The 21879-nt window shown below is 37.7% G+C and overlaps 2 protein-coding genes across 3 annotated transcripts in view; one reads left to right on the top strand and one right to left on the bottom strand.

The window, feature by feature from the left end:
- Window positions 1-4553, top strand: part of atad2b (ATPase family AAA domain containing 2B) — a 96989-nt gene extending 92436 nt beyond the window's left edge. Inside the window, exon 28 of the mRNA XM_015351536.2 lies at window positions 251-4553. Within this exon, the coding sequence (XP_015207022.2) occupies window positions 251-292 (42 nt within the window). The 3' untranslated portion in view covers window positions 293-4553. The remainder of the gene's footprint in view (window positions 1-250) is intronic.
- Window positions 4554-6716: 2163 nt separating this feature from the next.
- The window catches only part of LOC102687199 (kelch-like protein 29), a 230933-nt gene continuing 215770 nt past the window's right edge, over window positions 6717-21879 (bottom strand). For both annotated transcript variants that reach the window (XM_015351946.2, XM_015351952.2), the window contains exons 12-14: window positions 17294-17487; window positions 11251-11395; window positions 6717-7919 (exon numbers count right to left, since the gene is read on the bottom strand). In XM_015351946.2, the coding sequence (XP_015207432.1) occupies window positions 7736-7919; window positions 11251-11395; window positions 17294-17487 (523 nt within the window). In that variant the 3' untranslated portion in view covers window positions 6717-7735. The remainder of the gene's footprint in view (window positions 7920-11250; window positions 11396-17293; window positions 17488-21879) is intronic.

Consider the following 21879-nt stretch of genomic DNA (forward strand, 5'->3'; position numbering starts at 1 on the left):
GCTTAATCCTGCATCACCATTACAGAAAATATTTACCACTATACTGGCAGCTTAACACCAAAGTGTTACATGTAAGATCTCTCTCATCATAGAATCACGTTTCAAATAAATACCTGCGTACTACTTACATGAACCACTTTGTGTGTGAGTGTATAACATCTGTACTAAACTGCACTGCACCACGTGTAACACAAGTCAGTGTTTCTGTTGATATGACATTGTGGTAAATGTTTTATTTTTTGTGTTCCAGGAAATGGAGAGGACAGTAAAAAACTTTGAAACATTCCTGTGATGGAGCGAAGCAGGTTGATCCTGATAAGACTGTCGTGAGGGAGACCAGCCTTCTGAGCCATTTCTTCAGAGCCAAGCCCATCTGGAGCCTTGGTCTTAAAGGAAAAAAAAAACTCACTTTTTATTGATGGCGACTTTGGTGCTATTGTCTCAGGTACCTGGACACAACCAGCCTACAGAACCAAACAGACTCATTCAAAGGTTATTTTGCGTCAGTGATATACATATGCCAATGCTGTTGATGACCCTGGTGCTATCATATTTCCATTTGCTGCTCCTGGTTTCCATAAAATATTTTTAGTGAAATTAGTACCAACTTTTCCAGCAGTGAGTGCAAAACTCTCTATTAAGCATAGAGGATTCTGGGTGTAGCGGGGGAGGGAAGCAGCCTCACTTCTCTCAAGCAAACTGTATCACCTTTTGCAAGCCTTTGACTGCAGGGGCGCCACCTGTCCTACCATACTCGTGTGTTATTTGATCAATTGGAATTTCTAGGAAGGTCCATCTGCCTTCCCCAGATATATCTGCCAAAAATGTCAATTTCTTTTATTATGTGAAATAAGGAATTTTCTTATTGTATGAAGATAATGATCTGGGTGTTGTCTTGTCTCTCTCTCTCTCTATATATATATTTATATGTGACGCAGGCAGATGCGGGCTCAGGCGATCATTTCCAAAATATTGAAAACATGATACAAATGTTGATGGGGTTTTTTTAATCAGGAGGGTTTTTGAGCCTCGCTGTTTTTAAAACTACCGAGGGCTGAAGCTGTAATGAACTAGATGAAATGGAAGTGTGCAGCTGTAGAAAGAGCAAGTGCATTAAACAAGCCTTTGGGGGGTTTTGTCCCGACTTACTGTAATCGGAGCCGAGAATCGGCTGAAAAAAGGAGGCACAGTTTGCTTTCATGTTCATGAAATTTATAGAGATAGCAACTGAAACTCTCCACTTAGTTATTACTGCCATTATACATGCATTGTGTATTTTAAAAAGGAAAAAAAAAGGATTTGTGCTCAATGGTATGTTTTATTGCAACACCTAGCTGGAACAACTGGATGCAGTTCAGGTAGACAGTGTCTTGTGTGGTTTGCACTGCCTAGCATGTGCCTTAATTCACAATTTGAAACAAGAAAACCCTTAACAATACAAAATTCTATTAGCACGCTTCTAGTGCTTGTATAAAAAATGACCAGCTATTGAGTCTTCTACTTTGATAGAACACTTTGGACTGTATATATAAAGTTTGTATCCTGTTTCAAGTCACTTGCCATTTCTGAATGTGTTTGCTGCCATTGTCCCATTACTGGATCGAGGTAAGGTTTGACTAATTTGGCTTTGAAACGTTCTCGATTCTCCATATTTGCATTATTTGAAATCTGTGCCAATAGAGTAAATAGTTAGTCAGAAAACAAACATTTTTCATTTCTTTAAAAATTGACTCAAATCTCGACTCAAACATAAACAGACACAATTTAGCATAAATGTATAAATGTCGGTAAAAGTTCAGTGAAACTGTAAATCCCACATCCTTGATTCGTTACAGTAAGCTTGACAAATCCAGACAAAAATCATTTTGAGATTTTAGTGCGTCCGATACTGAGGTGGTGGTAGTTTTTAAAATTTGCAAAACCCCTAGGTGGTTTTCTGTGAAGAGATACATGTGTTGTAACAATTGGACGAGAAAAACATTGCAAATTAACTTGATATGTACAGTCCCGCAGTCTTAAATTCGAAACCTGTTTTTTATCCCGTATGTTTCCATGTTCTGATATCTTTTCAGACAACTTTAGAGGAGAATTCTGTGTGTTTCTCCATTGGCAAAGTTCAGCTTCCACCTCTGTGGAACAGCGTTATGGGTGTGCAGCCCTGCCTTTTCTCAAGTGTACAGATATTACAAGTAGGACTAATTACAGAAGTTTTCTGGAAAGACTTTGTTGCTATGTAGTGTATGTAATATATTAATAATGCTTTTTGTTGGGTTTTGTTTTTCTATGTTTTTAAAAACATTTTTACACTACTAAAAATATGTTCCTGTGTTTTTCAGCACGTTTTTCCCATTGAACAGAACAAGGCCATCCTAGGCAGTGATGATCCATGTTAGGCTATAGAGCATTATGGTGTTTATTTAATTTATTTTTGCTGCTTTTTTTCGTCAAGCCAGGTATTTTAGCCTCAGATTTCAGAATGCTTCATCAGTTCTATATTTTCCAGGGCCAGTTTCACCATCTCAGTTCACTACACCCTCCATGCAGTGTCAGGTGCAGCCTTCAAAGATATGCAAGATAACATTTTGAGGAATTTATATTGGACTACTGCAGAGAAAAAACACAGCTACCTCAGCTTTCTTTTTTGTTAAAACCCAGCTGTTTACTGGTTACCAACAGTATTTTAAGTACTGTAATACGTGTACAGTTTACATACCACAAGCTAAGGTACTGGATCAGTTAATTTACAAAATGAGACAATTTCTGTTGCTACTGCAGTTATCCAAAGTGCTTCATATTTTTTTTTGTATTTGAGCCAAAAAGGAAAAAAAAAATCCAGCTTCTTTAATGTAAGGATATTTACTGTATGGATCAATATTTAAATTAGAAGTATTGCTCTTTTGTCTATCCCTTTCAGTACATCATACTACAAGCAGGCCCAATGCAGAGCACTGTACTTTCTCGTTTGTCTTACGCTGGGTGTAGGTGGACTCTCACCGCTTTTCGTGTGGTTTTGTTTTTCTAATTATTTATTAACATTATTTCTATGACAAGGTGTTTTTACAGTCTAATATTCATTAACCTAACCTTTTGTACGTAAAAGAAATTGGGGAATTGTTACAAACAGGAAATTTGTGCTGAATGCAATGTAGCAACATTTTTGTAGCAAGTTTCTGGAAAAAAGGGTTTTTTACAGTTCTCAGGTTCTTGCTGCATTATTAATCTTAAATATATATTTATTCCATTTGTAAAGTTGATTTTTGCTTTTTCTTGGTTTACAGTATAGGTGGTAAATGACTTTGGTATACTTAGTGGTGCCTGAATAAATGGGCTACACAACTTTCATTTTAAACATGATTGTGAGAAACGGTCTAATCATTTTGCATTGTGTAACTTTGAAATGCTGCTGAGATGCTGACCACTGTTTTAAGCTCTATGACATTATTTTGCCCTGTGGAAGTGTTATCGCAAACGCCCATTTTCTGTTGCTGGAGAACAATGGTCGCCAATAATCTGTTGTTTTTTTTCAGACCAGCTCCAAAACCATCTATTCATTTTGCTACTTCACCACCGCAAAACACTGCCCTGTGCATTTTGTCATCTCAAGGGTAGACCCCCCCCACCGTACTCCGAACCCAAACATGTTCCTAGTTCTGATGATAGTCAGCTCAGTAGAAGGGGGAAGATGAAAGCCTTGAATCCGGAGTCTTAAGTGTAAAATGTGCACTTTCAGAGTTGACGGATCTTTTTTTGGCCCTTGGTTTAACTGTCTTGTACCTGGTGCTTTAGTGTTGCCCACAGATTATGGAGCTAGAAGGCAATCATTTGGTGTATGGAAATGAAAGAGATTAGGTGCGGTGAATACATATACTGTACCTTTTGATTGCCAGGGTTCTCCTCTCTGATTTAGGCTTTCACCAGTAATAAGAGGTTTTTGCCTTAAAACATTCAGTAGTTCACTGTTGACTTGCTGAGTTTCTTCCTCCGAAGCACAGGAGACAATTTCTGTGGCAGAGCAGTTTTCTTGGCGTAGTGTCTAATAGATGCTGGGTGCTTCATGGAGTCAGTTTTCTTGATTTAACCCCATTGTGCTCATAAAAACATCTTAGGTTTTTCTAGCTGCCAATATAATTCTTTTATCGTATTATTTTGTAGCCCCCCTGATTTTTTTTCTTCCTTTTGAGGACTTGTGTTTTACCAGGGACTTGAATGCCTGGTTGAAACTGTTCCGCATAATCGCAATGTACTCATGAATTGTATATGATTTTTTTTTTCCACTAGTCACAACATTTGCTGGTATCAAATAATAAAATTGTTTCTTAGATAACAAGGAGATTTCATCTGGTTGACTTATAAAAGTTTTGTTTTATATAGCTTTGCAATTTTGTTTTTGGGTTAATCAGTTTTATTCCAAATGTATTTAACACCCATAATTTTTGTGCATTTTCTGAATTTGTTACATTAGCATAAGTTATTTTTTAAATTTTGGAACATTTACTGTAATTTCTGAGAAAACTGCTGTGAAATACTTGAATAAAGGTGAAAATTGAATCCTGCTGCCGTTTCCTTATTATTCCTCTAAGTCTATGCAGTACTGGACCTGAGATTAAAGTTGATGTGTTAAGCATCAGGGCAGTTTATACTGCAGACAAACCAACCTGCACCACTCCACTGCCATACTTGGGTATTTAGCAAAAGTAGACCAATTAAATAATCAAGGAGATGGTTGTAGCAAAAGTATATAATGGAGCCATTTAGAAGAGCCACAGATTGAGTAGCACTGTGCTATATTTTACTACAGTGCTTACAAGGATGCTTGAACTCGTATTGGTGACCATCAAGAATCTCGTGAATCCTTTGAAATATAAGTAACTTGACACTGGTATGATGAATCTTACACTGGTACCTTTCAGTTTGCTCAGCTGTGGTACTTTGATACAGCCATCTTCTTCACTGCAACATTTTGAGCCTCTTATTTATGAAAGGATATTAAGAACTGGTTGTAAGAAAATCCTGTAATGGATCACAGTGGAAGGGCTACAAGTACTGTAGTCCTATTATAAGGAATAATCCATTTAAAATAAATAGAAAACAATGGGTACAGGTAATTGGAGTGATGTAATTAGTGGAATACTGCAGGGATGTGTAATGCACCATTGATGACAATTTATATGAATTATCTAGAGTCCAGTAAAAGTGTCAGACTTGCAGAGGATACTAAATTAAGTGGATTAGCTAACACTATAGAAGCAGCAAATGAAACTCAAGATTTAGATAGTTTACTACTGGGCAAACATGTGGCAGATGATGTTTAATGTAGAGAAGTGCAGGGTTTTGCATGTGGGTAGTAAAAACAAATTCTAAAAACACAATGGGAAACAATAAGCTAGAAGAGGCTAATTATATAGAAGACTTAAAAGTTTATATTAAGTTATCATTTACAACTTCCAGACAATTTGAGGAAGCAATTAAAAGGCAAACAAAAAGCTATGATATATGGCTAAACCTCTACAAATTCAAGGGATATTGCATTAAAATTGTATTTCGCATGAGCAAGGCCTGATTTATAGTACTGTGCATATATTTTGGTCACCACTGTATAGAAAATATATCACTGCTCTAGGAACATTCCAGAGAAGAATAACCAGATTGTCCCACACTGACGGTCAGAAGGAAACGAACCTTTTTAAATCTTGAGCAGAGAAGACTACGAAGGGACCTGGTATAAGTATTTAAAATACAGGCAGCTTCTTTACGCAAATAGTTGTGGGGCTGTGGAACAGGATACCCAGCAATGCTGATAAAGCTGATATGATGGTTTCTTTCAAGAAACAGCTGGATTAGAACCCGAGGTTAATTAGCTACTAACTATAGAAGGGCCAAATGGGCTGAATGGCTCCTCTCGTTTGTGACACTTTTTGTGTGCTTGAAGTGTGGTTATGGTAAAACACGTAGCATGGGACAAAACCCTCACTTCCACCTGTCCATAACTGTGAATGAGTTGTGAAAGGATTAATGCAGGTAGCCCTTCTGTTAGTGACTAGAATTCTTTTCCATGCCTCAGAAGAATTACACCAGCTTAAATGTAAAATGATTTTGATTTTAATTCCCTTTATCAATTAAGGAGTGACAGTGTGGTGGGTGAATCTCTGGCCTCCAGCCTGGTGGGATGTGGATTAACACTGCTGTTGTGCCCTTGAGTGAACTCCTTTAAGCAAATTGGTACAGTCAATGAGCTTTGTCTAAGGGACCAGCATTTGCTGGGGAGTTTTGTTCTTTCACTTAATGCCATGGGAACATATTCTAGAGCAGTGGGCTGTTATGGCTCAAATATGGACCTACCTATCTTTATTAGTTACAGGTGGACCTGTTTCCAGTCTCCTATGTGATTTAAATGTTAAAAAAGCACTAGACCACATTCAGCATGAAGTTAAATGGTTAGAATCCAGGTTCTTCATTTTCCACATTATGGCTGAATTGTAAATCAGAAACACAAGTCAAGCATTACTGGAAAATGCTGAACAATGAGCTCAGCTGGCCTGAGATTAACAAAATGGAACTATTTTTCTTTTATCTGAGCTGGTTTTCCTTTAATACTTTGCCTTCTTTTTTGGTAGAGTAGGTTGTGCAATATTCTTCATGAAACAATTACCCAATAGTGCTGTACAATATCAAAGGCCTGCTGTCATGTTATGTAGGAATGAAATGAAAAATAAACATCAGCTTTCATATTATTTTTCTTTTTGAATTTTTTGTCCGGTACAGATTTACAGCTATAAAGTCTCCTTGTCTTTGTCTAGCCATTTTACTAAAAACATTTATACATTGTCACTTTGAATTTTTCAAAATAAACATCTTTTCAGAAACCTCCTTAATTTACAGAGCACATCATACCCCCCCCCCTTCTCCCCAGCACCCCTCCCCTTAACTTGCAGGCTCGGAAGAAATAAAGATAAAAAAAAATCAAGTCAAATGAAGAGTTCATCCTCAGAGTCTCAGCCGTCTATATTGTGCTTTGGCTGTGGCAGCAGTTCCTGTGCGTCCTGCATGTCTGTACCCAGGATCCTGCCGGAAAACTTTGAAGCCCACTCTCAACCGGTATCCCCTCAAAGGTCACCAGGCTGGGTGGCACCGGCCCCCCGGGGGGTCAGCACTTGTTTTCTGAAAAGGAATGCTTCTGACAAGAGGTGTCCACCACGCGTGCGCTCCTCTGTATGGTTAAAGCAAGTGGAACTTCCATCTTGGACATTCCTATTACAAAAGGTGTTTTTTTCTTCTCATAACAAAGAGGCATAGTTACAGTATTTGTTTTTTTGGGGAATACAATACAATACTCAAACTTAAGGAAAGAAAAATCAAATAACCCTGCTATTATTATTGTTGCTAACTTCTACCTCATAGACGAACCAGCAGGAGGCAGGTAAGATGTACAAATCTTCCTGCATATGAGCAAAATAAACTACTTGAAGAGAAACCAGCAAGAAACCTACCACATTTGAATTAAACCAACAACCTAGCATAGCAACAAGTGCCACTACAACATCTAGTGACACACTTGTAGGTTTAATAAGTTACACTATGTTACATAGCTGGGGCTCTGGGCCCTGTTTCACCGAACGGTGAGGATGAACTTCTACATTCAATGTAGACACGTACTTAAAAATAGCAATGTGTTCATTTTAGGTTTCAACATCAGCACCGCGACAGTAGGCCACTGTGAGATTCCAGACCTGCAGGGTCAACCACTCTGGATGTATTTCTTAATGACTACGCAGCCATGTCTGAACAGAGGGCAAGGCATGTTTTGTACGAGAGTCCAGATGTTGGTGCAGGGGTCAAAAATCTCCATATTTCCAAGAGCTGGCCCTTCACTGCTGACTATTCCTCCCGTGGCATAAATCTTCCCATCCAGAATCACAGCGCTGAATAAAACAAAACCAAAGAGACCTTAAATTAAAGTCATGATTTGGAAGTTCATTAAACACAAGAGGGAAAACTGTAAAGTCACAGAAAAACAACTGAAAAAAATACCAAAAAGGGCAACATTAATTGAAATTAAATGTTTTCTCAAAGATTTTACAGAAAATCCAGCATCTAAAACACATAGCTTTGAAACTCGATCCCTCACATACAAGGGTCTGAATGTGGTGCTTATTCTGCTGACGCTTTGAAGGGATCCTGTATTCACATGTGACAACTTTCTAAAACAAAAAACTTTCTATTTTTAAGTTTTCAAATAAAACTAATGTCTTTATGACTAATAGGATATAGAGACATTTTTGACCGTTACAATACGCAGTGCCTCTCAGCTTGACTTCCTGTGATTCATCAGTCGGCTCTATTCCAATACCAGGTAAACAAATGGAAAAAAAAACCAAGCATCTAACATTTCTGACCAGATGAATATTTAAGCAAAAGCAGTTTAACTTTACTTTTATATCTTTCATATGTTTGTATGCTATATACTGTATCTATTTGACTATACAGAATATTATACTGTAATAGTACCCCAGTGCAGTTTTTGTCTTTATAACAGAAAGGTTAGTAAACATGAAGTTAAATGAAGTAAACATGGTGTGGTACTGGAGAAGATTTGAGCATGGAATTAAATTAAAATTAAATTCAAAGGGCAGTAAAGAAAATAAAACATTGAATGTAAAAGAGGAAGATGATATTTACTTTTCTTACATTATATTCTATTTTTAATGTTTTAGACCATATATATGACGTAAAAAAAAACTTTCTGCCCTGAAAAACGTTGTCAAGGAAAACTAACCTTTGAACACTGACTACATTCAAACTCAACCCAGTATGCACTGGCATTACAGTCATGTGAAAAAGAAAGTACACCGATTCTATGGCTTTATGTATCAGGACATAACAAAACATCATCTGGTCCTTACCAGGTCCTAAAATTAGGTAAATACAGTATAACCTCAGGTGACTAACAACACATAACAGATTCCACTAAAAATAAGCCAACATGCGGAATCCATGTGTGAAAAACTAAGTACACCTAATGATTCAGTAACTTGTAGAACCACCTTTAGCAGCAATAACTTGAAGTAATGGTTTCCTTTATGAGTTTATCAGTCTCTCATATCGTTTTGGAGGAATTTTGGCTCACTCTTCTTTACATCATTGCTTCAGTTCACTGATGTTTGAGGGCATTTTTTTTGCACAGCTCTTTTAAGGTCCTGGCACAGCATCTCAATGGGGTTGAGGTCAGGACTTTAACTTGTCCATTCCAACACCTTTATTCTTTTCTTTTTCAGCCATTCAGTTGTAGATTTGCTGGTGTGCTTGGGATCATTGTCCTGTTGCATGACCCAATTTCGGCCAAGCTTTAGCTGTCAGATGGCCTCACATTTGTCTCTAAAATACTTTGGTATAAAGAGGAGTGCATAATGGCCAAACATCTCCACTTTGGTCTGTCCAAAGGACATTGTTCCAGAAATCTTGTGGTTTGTTCAGATGCAACTTTGCAAACCTAAGCTGTGTTGCCATGTTCTTTTTGGAGAGAAGGGGCTTTCTCCTGGCTACACTTCCATGAAAGCCATTCTTTTTCAGTCTTTTTCTGATCGTACTGTCATGAACTTTAACACTTAACATGTTAACCGAGGCCTGTAGATCCCTAGATGTAGCTCTTGGGTTCTTTGCGATTTCTCTGAGTATTATACAGTCTGACCTTGGGGTGAATTTGCTGGGATGCCCACTCCTGGGACGATTGGCAACTGTCTTGAATGTTCTCCATTTGTAAATAATCCTTCGCACTGTAGAATGATGGATTTCAAATTATTTGGAAATGGCCTTATAACCCTTCCCAGATTGATAAGCAGCAACAATTGCTTCTCTGAGTTAATTGCTGATGTCTGTTTTCCTTGGCATGGTGTTAACACACACCTGAAAGCTCCAGACCACCAAACTGCCAAATGTTCTGCTTTTATAGAGATGGTCACACTTCCTGATGATCAACTAATCAAGTGCATTTGATAAGCAGCACCTGGCTGCTAATTACCTTCTTAATTCCTATGGAAGCAGTAAGGGTGCACTTAATTTTTCCTATAGTACATGGTTTCTGCATTTTTCCTTCCTTTTTGTTGAATAAATAATGTATTGTACTTCCTTTTTCACATGACAGTATATAGGTGTTTTCACACAGTATCCTGGCAGTCTAGCGATCATTTGATAAATATGATTTCAGAAAATGCATGATAGAAATTAATTGAATTCTAAAGATTCACAACCCTAATTTTATAAAAGAAAGCACTGAAACATCCCATAAAATTAGATTTGAAATTAAATTGTCACCAGTTAATCAAATAATCCATATTTGAAGGCATCAGCAAGAGCCTATAGCATTTCAGCAAATCTTTCTGAGCCTGTAAAGTTATACAAGACACTTGAACTCCTGGATTTAACAGATTTTTTAATAATCAAATAATCACCAGAATGCATTTATGCTTCCTTGCAAAACTGAATAGTTCCAGTAAACACTTTGGTAGTCCTGTCATAATCATTCAATTACTTGGCAGAAAAATCAAATGACATCTATTGCCAAGTTCTCTTCACACCTATTGAGACATGCCAAATTTCTGATGATGCTGTCCCAGAGCAATGAGACTTTAAGCATGTGTTCTCTCAATTTTCAGTTTTATCATTATTCAAAAGGACATGATATCAAGTCGAAGCAGGTCTATTTTACGGATTACTTATCAACACGTTACAGAGAAGTCGAGTGTTATTTCTTAACCAACACACCATATGCGCTATAAATGCATTCTCATCACAGCTCGACACTATTAGAAACTCAAAACTGAACACTGGCAAAAAGTGACAAAAGCAAGTGATATTCTGAAGCTTTGTCTCCAATGACAGAACATCAGTCTTTTTAGTGAATCAATATCCCGGGAAAAGATGTAGCTACCTGGAAAATGCTTGGAATTGCATCCCTAAAACTGCTTCACTGTACTTTGTGCATTACAAAACAGTCATTGTGTCTTAAAGAAAAGCTTATCATCAGGTAACACAAGAGGACAACGCAGTCGGCTTTTAAGAGGTGTGGCTGTCAAGCCTGACATAAAATGAACATAAAGAGTTTTTTTTCTGTGCGTGCAGCATCACAGGGGAGTTATGCTGAATTGTGTCTGACTCTTGAAAGTTCCGCAGTGAGATCCCCTCTGCTACCTTGTTCCACATGCTGGTAGAGAAGAAAGCCCTGTGAGCAGGCTCCAGGGCAGGCTGTGTCCTTACCTGCAGAACTGCCTCGAGTGGTTCATGTTAGGGCCTGCTTTGATATTGCCTTTGTCTGGATCATATATGGTGGTGGCTCTGGCATACGCTCCTCCGAGGATAAAGATGAAACCATTCAGGGTGACAGCAGGCGCATACTTGTTATCTGTCCGAAGGCCAAAAAAAACAGACATGCTCATTTTAATGCCCTGTCTGCCACAGCATCTTTCTCGGCGATGATGCTGTGCTCCCCTTTCCCCATTGTCACGAGTGGTGAGCAGAACACAAACACGTTCCCCATCTCTATGTTGGCGACCCCCTGAGATTTAAGCAGCAGACTGAGAGCCGTGAGGTTGTTCTGTTCTAAACAGTTTATGACTTAAAGATTGGTGTAATATACAAACAAACAGGTTTAGCAATACATGCAGTGAAAAGGAGGTCACCCCACACCGAACAGGCCAGTAGGATATGAACTTTTTCACAAAAGCTTGTGAGTGTGCCCAGCCAGTGGCCACTACACACCTTACTTCAGTGGAACTGCAAAGTCAACTGAAAGACTACCAATTGCTTTCATTTACATTGTATCAGACTTATAAACAGAATTGAAAAAACTGAAAGAAAGGTGAGACTCACAAAGCAGAGACGCTGTCAAAAATGTGTTAAAGCTTTATTTGGTATGATTAACTCAAGAACTCTTTTTTTCAACCAGAATGAGAGGAAAAAAATATGTGGTTACAAGAGGGCGCCAAAGTGCTGCTGCGATATTTTAATGTGACCACAGCAATGGTGTGTGCTGCATCTCCAGTACTGCTAGTGGACAAATCATTGTCAGTGCATTACGATTCCTCAAATAAGTGGTTTGAAATCATATTGCTTGTATTACGTGAAAATCTTATTGTCCTTTTCTCCCTCAATTTATTACTTCCCTACACAAGATCCGTTAAGTAACATGAGCATATTACCATTTTCCTTCCAAAGTTCAAAGTACAGTATAGTATGTTAAAAATGATAAGATCTGACTGCCAGCATTGCAGGTTTCACCCTGTAACCGAGAGGATGTTGGTACAAATATGAGGTGTGTTTTTATCCTGTTTCAGCTGGGACTTTTCTAGGGGCTACAGGAAACCTTTTGGGTGAGGAGGACTGCATGTTTTCCCCAACTTTCCATGTATAAATAGCATTCCTTTCTTATCAAGCCATGATGAACAGACTGTAAAGTGTTAGAAGTGGGATCTGGCTGTACTTAATCATGTTGCTTTCATTCAATTTACACTGTCTTTCAGCAGTTTTATGAACTGATATCCGGGTTTCATTTTGGTGAATTTTTAAAAGCAAGTTAATCTGTGCATATCAACACTTTAATGATGCCTTCCACACCATTCATTAATATTGTAAATACTTAGCTACTCACACTCAGAGTAATAAATGAATCAATTGACATTTAAAGGTCTGAGAAGTCATGCATGCATGCACAGAGAAAAGTCTTTTAATAGACAGCCCCTGACACTTTCTGCTGCACACTGTACACCTTCGACACAATTTACGGGCTTTGATGGCAAAGGTTTTTATTATTTAAAAAAATAGTAAATGCTGCAATTATGCTAATCTAATGATCTGGATCAACTAATCTGCCCTGTTATTGATTATCAATGCCATCATATCTGCATCTTAAATGTTACAATTATTTATGCGATTCTTTCCGCTTGGCCTACAAATAACTAACCAGGAAAATATGTAAATCATTAATCTAAGTAATTAATAATTAAATAACAACAGTGTTGACTCAACAGCTCTTTTACACTTGAGACCACTCTGGTTCATAAATAGAAATATAGCATATGCATATTATAAAGGTCATTTCAGGCATTCTAATAACTGAAAATATGAGGATTTTAAGGCAAATGACTCATACAGCAGGTGCTTTTCCTTTATCATTTCTTTTATCAAGGACAAAAGAAGGCCTGTTTATTTCAATTGTTTTTCTCTGTCAAATTACATTATTCTGTTTGAACCATAAAAGGCATATAGAGAGCAGGTCAAAACAAAAGGGTAAAAAAAAGAATCACAGAAATGTTTCAACCTGCCCTGTTATGAATTGCGAAAAGCCCAATTCCAAAATATAACTCTTTTCGTTAAAATACTGTGATGACTAGCTTACTTCAGGCGGGATTTAGATTCAGGAACAAAAAGCAAATAAACATTCTGTAGTAGAGGATTTTCAAAACGAATTAATCGACACGTGTTTTTCAGAAAAGTAGTTATTGAGGCCATTACAAAATGGACAGCATTGGGAAAAATACTCCATCATTAGAGGTTACCTATATCACAGTCTTTGTCAATGACTGTATAAGAGGAACTTATTACCAGGGAACACAATTCTGTAGCTCTCACTCTGACCATGCTAAATGAATTTGCTTATGTACACAGCCCAGCTGGACCATGGTGATAAATAAACTCAACATTATTAGAAGCAACTGCTGAATACTTATTATTCAGACCTACGAGAGAGATGTTTTTCCTACCAATATGTTCACAAAATATGTCTATTCTGCAATCACTTGTAAAAACATACTGCATTATTAATTATGTTGACTTGCAATGCTCAACATGGTTAAGGTAGAAGACATTTCAGTATTATTAATTCAAGTATAGTTCAAGTAGGTAGCTGCATCAACATGCGTAAGGCTCCACAGCTGAAATGTGGTGTTTCCTCTCTTCTCTTTTCAGCATGGAATAAACCTTTACTTAACTCTGATATACTTTAATTCCAGTGTTCTCAAATGTTTAATAAAAACCTAAGCCACATTTTAATAACTAGAATACACTTTTTATCTATTTTGACTATTTTTATGTATTTTAATCTATTTTTGATTTAATTTAAAGCATGTTCATATTATATACTGTATGTAAAAAAAATGTAAAAAAAACTGAGTTCACAATGCACGTAGCCACAGTTAAGAATATACAGTACGTGCACATTTACAGTGCACTTATTATGAGTATTAATATTAAATCAAATGAGTATTAACATTAAATAATATGAAAAGTACAAAATTCACCATTCATCAAGGTTACTAATTAAAAGAAAGTACTAGTTATCATTGATAAAAAAATAACTATAGAGCATATAAGCAAGATGTTTTCATTCCTTTTCAAATACAAATGTAATAATCTAAGGTATTATTTCTACAAATATACCTATTTGTTAATTTAATTCCTGAAAGTGACTAGACACATCAGGCTGGGTCAAAATATTTAATTCCTTGCTGGAGCCAGGCTCGATTGAAGGCATCGGGGAACAGCAAAACCAAGGACTTTGAAAGTTTTGCCAAAAGCCATCTTGTGACCCCGCCATATTAAGACAAAGTAAGGAATGTTACTGAAGTATAAAAATCTTTACCCTTAATTCCTATGTCAACACATTAATGAACAGGTCATCATACCCATTCTGAATCCTAATGATTTCTCCAGGCAAGCAGGCCACTCGCATCTCTTAATGAGTTTGCACAACGCCTACATAATCTAATTTTCTTTATTAAAATGTTTAACCTCTTAATCCTCCAGTACAAGGAATTTCTTCTTTAAATGAACTGACTGGATTTCTATCCTTTCTCGGTCCATTTAATTTAATCCACTTTCCGGAACTTGAAAATAAACTCAATACTGCCTGAGTGGTAACGTGTTGAAGTCTTATCACACAGGTACCAATGCACAATTATCTCCCTTCTAAACTTCCATTATGGCTCCAACACCTTTGGCTCTGATTGAACACAAAGATTGGGGTGTATAATTAACCAGTCAATTCTCAAAGTCACTTGTGTGGAGCGTAGATAGGAAGCCCTGCTTTCAATTGGCTTTGTTCTAAAGCTCTTCTCCACTGCTGCTTCTCCCCTTGCTGGCAGTGCAGTGCCAATCTGCTATCAACAAACACTTCCAGAGGTGCTTAAAGGCATTACAGGACTTCCAGCACACACCTGACTCTGGCTTCCCTCTCTTTTGAAACAGACATCTTTTTCCTAGCAGAATTAGGGACTGTTATTGTTAGACTTTGATCAGTCCTAAGGCTGAAATTGGCCCCTAGTTTTTGCTTAAGAGTAATGCAGGATTTAATAGAATAAACTGAGCAATTAATGACATTTTGCACATGAGTGGTTTAATCAACTTTGAGATTTTCTGTCTTGCACGATCTTCTTTACCTGAAATAAGACTACAGAAAACAAAGCAGCTGATACATGCAGAGAAACATTCCATAAAAGAAATCTAAATTACAACCATAGCATGCAAGGATTTGTTAGCAACATGAGGAAAACTAGTGTAGCATTTCCTACTGGATTAAGATCTGGGTCTCAGAAAACCTTGTGCTGGACTAAGCGGTTGCTGTCAGTGAATGGATGGATATCAGTCAATCTTCTCCGTGACTTCTGAATGTCATGCATTATACATATCACTTAATACTCTTATTAGTAGTTAGGAAATATGATAGAAACTGTATTTGCAATACTGACAACAGAAAGCTAAAGCAATGAAGAAAAGGCAAAATAACAAAAACAGCCTGAGGCTGTCCTTCTCTAGGTGCATCCACACTATAATCAACGGGATTAGGATCTTATTTGGCCATCTGCAGCACATTAATGAGGCATTATAAGATTTCCCCAGCTTCTTATGTCTAAAATCCTATTAAAAGAGACACATACAGTGTCCAAGGTTGGCTGGCGGAGCATGACAAAATGGATGTCTTTTAAAACAAACACAACTGTGGAAGAAAAACACTGTACCATCATGGGCTTTTTAAAAATCATTTTCATAGGCCTGTTACTGAAACTGCTATTTTTGTACCAAAAATGTCAGAATGTGAGGGAAGGACTGCTTCCTTGAAAGTGAAAATTGTTTTTTGGATGAGGCAGTAGCAACTGTATTAACAGCAGAGAAGAAAATGATTCAGTGCACCATGAACATTAAACAGATCAGTGGCTGTGGCCTTCAAGAATCACTGTCAATCAGGACACACATAACTTGTGGGTCATATGAAAATGACATGACTTCTGTTTTATTCTCTGCTCCGACTGTGCTATCGCACTGCTGTATGATTTGCACATATAATTGTTGCTTTGAAACAAGTTTTACAATGACATATGCCAGACAAAATCGAACTGCTTGACAGTAGAACGATGTAATAATTATACTTTAATGGCAAGGATATCGACAATCAACTGTGGCTTAAAATATTTAGGATTTTGTGCATTCTTAGGTTTGTAGAAATAAAAGATTGCCTATCTGACTGGGTTTCTATTTGTATTTAGTTTATGTGTTGGAAGATAAATGTTATGAAAACATGTGAGGGCCATATCCTGTGCTGATTGAAGTAATGATGTTAACCCTGTGATAAGTGTTGGATAAGTGCAAAACCAAAACAGCAAAAATAAACACCCTGAATGTGGGCATTTACATAAACAGAGTATTCAATTTAAAATATATATTTGAAACAATGCTCCTCCTTCTTAGATCACTGCTTAATCTACAGGAAAAAGTGTACCAATGTTAACCTGGTCAACAGCTGTAGATACTGTATGTACTGATAAGCAAATAGCTTTCAAGGGGAAGCATCAAAGAAGCAAAACTACAGTATTCCCAAAAGTACCAATCATAATTCTCATCCAAAATGTAGGGGGAAAAAGGCTTTCTTGCTAAAAAAACATATTTAATGGACAAAGAAGATTGGTGTTTAACTGTCAGGCGACGCTTCATTTCCACTTAATAAATCAGTTGGGATTGTTCTCAGATTCATTTTTGCTGTTAGCAACACATCATCACAAACTACTTGAGGGAGAAAGAATGGGCAGAAATAAGTCTCCCCTTCCAATACCAGCCTGTGTTGGTAGTCCCAGAGAGCACAAAGAATGTGTAAAAAGTCAAGTGCACTGTATTCGATATTCCTGTGACATTCTGTATAAAAAATACACTCAACATTTAACAACACCATGCCAGTTTAGGATGATTGTCAGCTGGGACCAGAGTATGTCTGAGTGCCTTGGTTCAAAGCCGAACAGAAGTGAAGTTCCCCTACCTATCATAGGTGACTCAATGAAGCTCCAGGTGTTGGTCTGAGGGACGTAAGACTGAAGGACTCCTGCTGATCTCCCAGCATCATTTACTCCACCAAACACATAGATCTTCCCTCCACACACAGTGGCTGCTGCTGAGTGCACAGGCTTCGGCAGGGGCAACACGGTCTCCCACTGGTTAGTGATGGTGTCGTACCTGAAAGAGAGGGATCACGCGCATGGGTCACAGACTGCGAGAGAGGCAGTCAAGCTGACATCCAAGAGCTGCTGATGTGAAAGCAACTTAGAAGTCCTGGAGAAACAAACACTCAAGCTGAAGGTAAATCCTCCTTGCCCTGTTATGTATATTTATCCAGAGGGAAATCTTGGAAATAAAGGCAACAACGACTTATAACAAGACCTCTGATGAGCCACTCATTCCACAGTCCGGCGGGTCCCAGATGCAATTAAATTATAATTCGGGTGGAGCGGTGGCTCTGTGGCTAAGGATCTGCGCCTGTGACTGGAAGGTTGCCGGTTCAAATTCCGCGGCCGGCAGAGAAATCCTACTCCGTTGGGCCCCTGAGCAAGGCCCTTAACCCTAACTGCTCCAGGGGCGCCGTACAATGGCAGACCCTGCGCTCTGACCCCAAGCTTCTCTCCTTGTCTGTGTGTCTGTCTCCATGGAGAAAAGCTGGGGTATGCGAAAAGACGAATTCCTAATGCAAGAAATTGTATAGGGCTAATAAAGAAACATTACATTACATTATAATTCTGGTCACGTTCCTATGTTAAGGGTATGAATGGCCACACTACCCACTTGGCACTCCATGCTTTCGGACACTAAATTCTGCTGATTAGGCTTATTGATCAGCATCATTGGTAAAAAACGATTAAGTTATATGATGGTAATATCAGAAACACATCAAGGAAAAGTTCTTCTGATGCTCACTGATGACTAGGTTAAAATACTTTAAAAATCAATAATACACCTTAAGGTATATTGTAAAGTACTGTACTGTCAGATAACCTCATTCTTTTTAAAATAGTAAACAATGTGTCCAGCACAAATTAAAAATAATACAAAAAAATAAATAAAACTTGTGTTTAGTCCAACAGGCACGACAGTACACAATCTATTTAAAAAAAATGAAATTTCAGCTTCTTTAAGCAAGAAAAAAGCCAATCCATCTGTTTCTTTGAGAAGAGCAAATACAGTCTCCCCAATCTGAAATTCTAACGCTGACAGAAGATACACAGTTGGCTGGTCGAGATTTCCAATAAGGACTTGTCACTCAAAGTTGGGAATCTCTCAGTAAAAGCTTCTGCATGTTTTCAGCTTTTGCTCTGGAAGTCTCCATATCATATTACCACCCAAAAAAGTATAATCACAAGTATTAGTCTTTCACCAAGGGGTTCTGAGACCAATGACACTTAAAGGAGACGTTATAAATGATGATAATCTCCAGATGTCTTTAAAATCAATAAAACTATAAGCAGCTGTAAGGGAGGATGACAAGAGCCTGCACCTGGCTCAGCAGACCAAAATTAATCTTCCAGCAAGGCAACTACCCGCAAATAGCACTCAGCTCACCTTGTGAAAACCTACTGCAACTGGAATGAGAATAGGAATAAAAAACCACAGGAATTGCACTGGCTAGAGCCCAGTTCTGATTAAGATAAACACAACTGCATCGTGGAAAAACACATAATTCATATTTGCACTTTGTTTTATTACCATTCCAGAGTCAACAGAGTGCATGCCCTTGAGAGCCTCCGAAGTTGCATGTACAAAGTGGTGAACCTGCCTTTTACTCTAAGCCAAGATGCATGTACTGTGTATGTAAAGCCACACCACTGTGCTGCTGTTTTGTGCTAAGGTCTTTCAATATTTTAATCACCCCAGGACACTGTGTACATCTTCCCCAAGCTATCTGTCATTCTGTCATAACAGAGTGCAATTATGGCTGAATGAACCCACGACACTGCCGAAAATTATTCTTCATCCACTGCTTATTAGCTGTACATCTTTACGGGGAATGACTTTATTAAATCATATAATGGTGACCTTAAAACCACTTTTAGCTCTCTACTGTGTAGCCCCTGCTGACTATAATTTTGGTTGTTGTTTTTTTTTAAAGGATATATGCTCTCTAAATAAACCTGGGGAAAAAATCCTCTTACCTACAATGTTGCTACCTGATGTCAGCTTTAATCACTATGCGTAACAGCAGATAAACACACAAACAGACCTCACTTTGTACCTAAGCTTAAAACTTTTAGCTCCTTATCTTGATATCCTGAAGCTCAAGAACATTCTCTTTTTTTATGGAAAAAACAACAGATGAGGCCATTTTTTTGGACGATATTTGGGCTACAATATTCTTCCAGCAAGATTCCTAATCGCTGCATGATGTACTTAAATTTTATTCAAAAAATGTATTTTTACTGCTTGTTGATATTATCTTATATTGACAGCCAAGCCCTGAACGCATGTCTGAGCTGGGAGTAAAACTCCAAATGAAAATCTAATAAAATATCAAAAAGCAACCATAGGACTCCTGGTCCAGTAGTTTCCACCAGCACAAGGACAATGTTTGTTAAACCACAATTTATGTAAACAGAGCATTACCTCAATAATGTATTCTGAAGTGGGCTCCTGCAGTTCTCCCACACATACTGACAAATATGGATACTTCCCTAGTAGAATGGCACCTTCCAACTCTAAAAACTAAAGTGTCAAAGAGAGAGAGAGCTGCACAAGAAACTCGCTTTTCAAACTAATTGGATTTGTATATGTTAAAGGGATGACATTACCATAAGCCTATAGGTCACCAGCCTATTACCTGTCTTGACACCACAAAGATACATGAGGAAGCTGTACAGCTTTCTTTTCATTACTCAGATCGGCGCTGTCTGTCATGCGGTGCATGATGGGATTAAGGCGTCAAAACAAACCTGCATCAACAATCAAGCACTAAAGGTTGGGAAAAGTGCAGCTCACATCATTTCATGACTAGAACGGAAGCAGTTTTCTGCAGGCTACTGGCTTGTTTTGTGTCCTGTAAAATCTCTAACCATGTTTTATCATGTTACCTGCAGTTCAGAATACTTGGGAAGCTTTTTTATCATTTCTTTCTGATGGAAGGAGAAGAAAGGTGCATTTCTCTATCTCACTCAAGAACTTCAATTTCTGAAGGTTATCTTTCATGATTTTATGTTTTTTTTAAAGCTTTTCTTTACAGGTTATAGACCAATCTATGGTAAACGACTTTGACATCCTTCTTCAATTTTCCACTTTCAAAGCTAAAAAAATATAATTTATATTACCTATTACAGCTCAGAAAGGCTATGAAAGGAAATTGACTTTACTGGCATTTGTACGTAAAAACAGCAAGAGATACAGCCTGGTAGATAAATCTACAAAATCTATGACTCCAAAACCCAGTGACTAGTGCTGGCTTCGTAATATGACCAAGCTTGCTACTAGGCTTTCCCCCAGCACCATTCTTACTGTAGGTTAAGAGACAGCCAAGAAATTTCAATCACGAAGTGTCAGGATTTTCTATAACCTGCTGTGGTTTTCAATTACATGTGCTACACACTGGTAAAAGCAAGTCAAAAATAAATTTGAAAATACATATATTCTCTAATTTTAATATTTGTCCTTGGGGGCTATATAATCCTCTTAAATCTTCTAATGAGAGAAGATGAACTGAGCATTTTTGACATTTTACATATTTCTTTTTTCACCCTTTTTTCCTGCTTCCAGTGTCTGCTGAAAGCTGAGAGTGAAAAGCACCCTGTGGATACTGTAACTGGGAGACTTACTATTTAATGCTGTCTGAGGCCAACACAAATGTAAAGGGCCAGAAGAAGGAAAAACGAACGATGAAGAGATTTGTAATCAGGCATGATTTATGACCTTTTGGCATACCATTCTTTGCTACAATGCACCAGCAGTTAAATTTTAATTCAGAAGGCACAGCAGTGATGTCAACAGACAATAAAAAGAGATGTAGTCTTAAATTAAAGTACACAAAAAAAGTTATAGGATGAAGGCCCTGCAGGTAGTCAAATTATAGGAGTTCTTGTGTCCTATGTAGAGAACAGGATTAGTATAGTGGGAAACTGATACATGGTTTGCTGCTACAGGGAATTCATATCAGGGCTCAATAATTCAGACTTAGAAAAATAACCCTGCAACTAATTTAGAATATTTCTCTTTATGAAGGATCTTTAATTGTTACATTCTTTTGCCAGTGAGAACAGAATTCACTGGAGGATCCTGGAGGATCCTATGTCTATAAGAGCTTTCCCATACAGGTTAGAAAGCTAACTGCATATGGCCAAGAATAAAGAATGATTCAATAGATGTGCTCAAAGCCCTTACTTTTACACTATTTCAAACTCATGGAGATCATGACTGTGGTACGTGCTTCACGTGAAATTTAATCAGAGGCTGTTTAAGGCCTAAAGCACATTATTCACATATTTAATTTCCTGGAAAGGAAACTTCTGGAAGTTTAATCAATATAAGTGCCTAACAGAAAGGTGGTGTACTTGACCGTTCTACTTAAAGTGCCCTCATCTCTACAATCAAACACCA

Source organism: Lepisosteus oculatus, chromosome 2, assembly GCF_040954835.1.
Source record: "Lepisosteus oculatus isolate fLepOcu1 chromosome 2, fLepOcu1.hap2, whole genome shotgun sequence".
NCBI classification, from domain to species: Eukaryota; Metazoa; Chordata; class Actinopteri; order Semionotiformes; family Lepisosteidae; genus Lepisosteus; species Lepisosteus oculatus.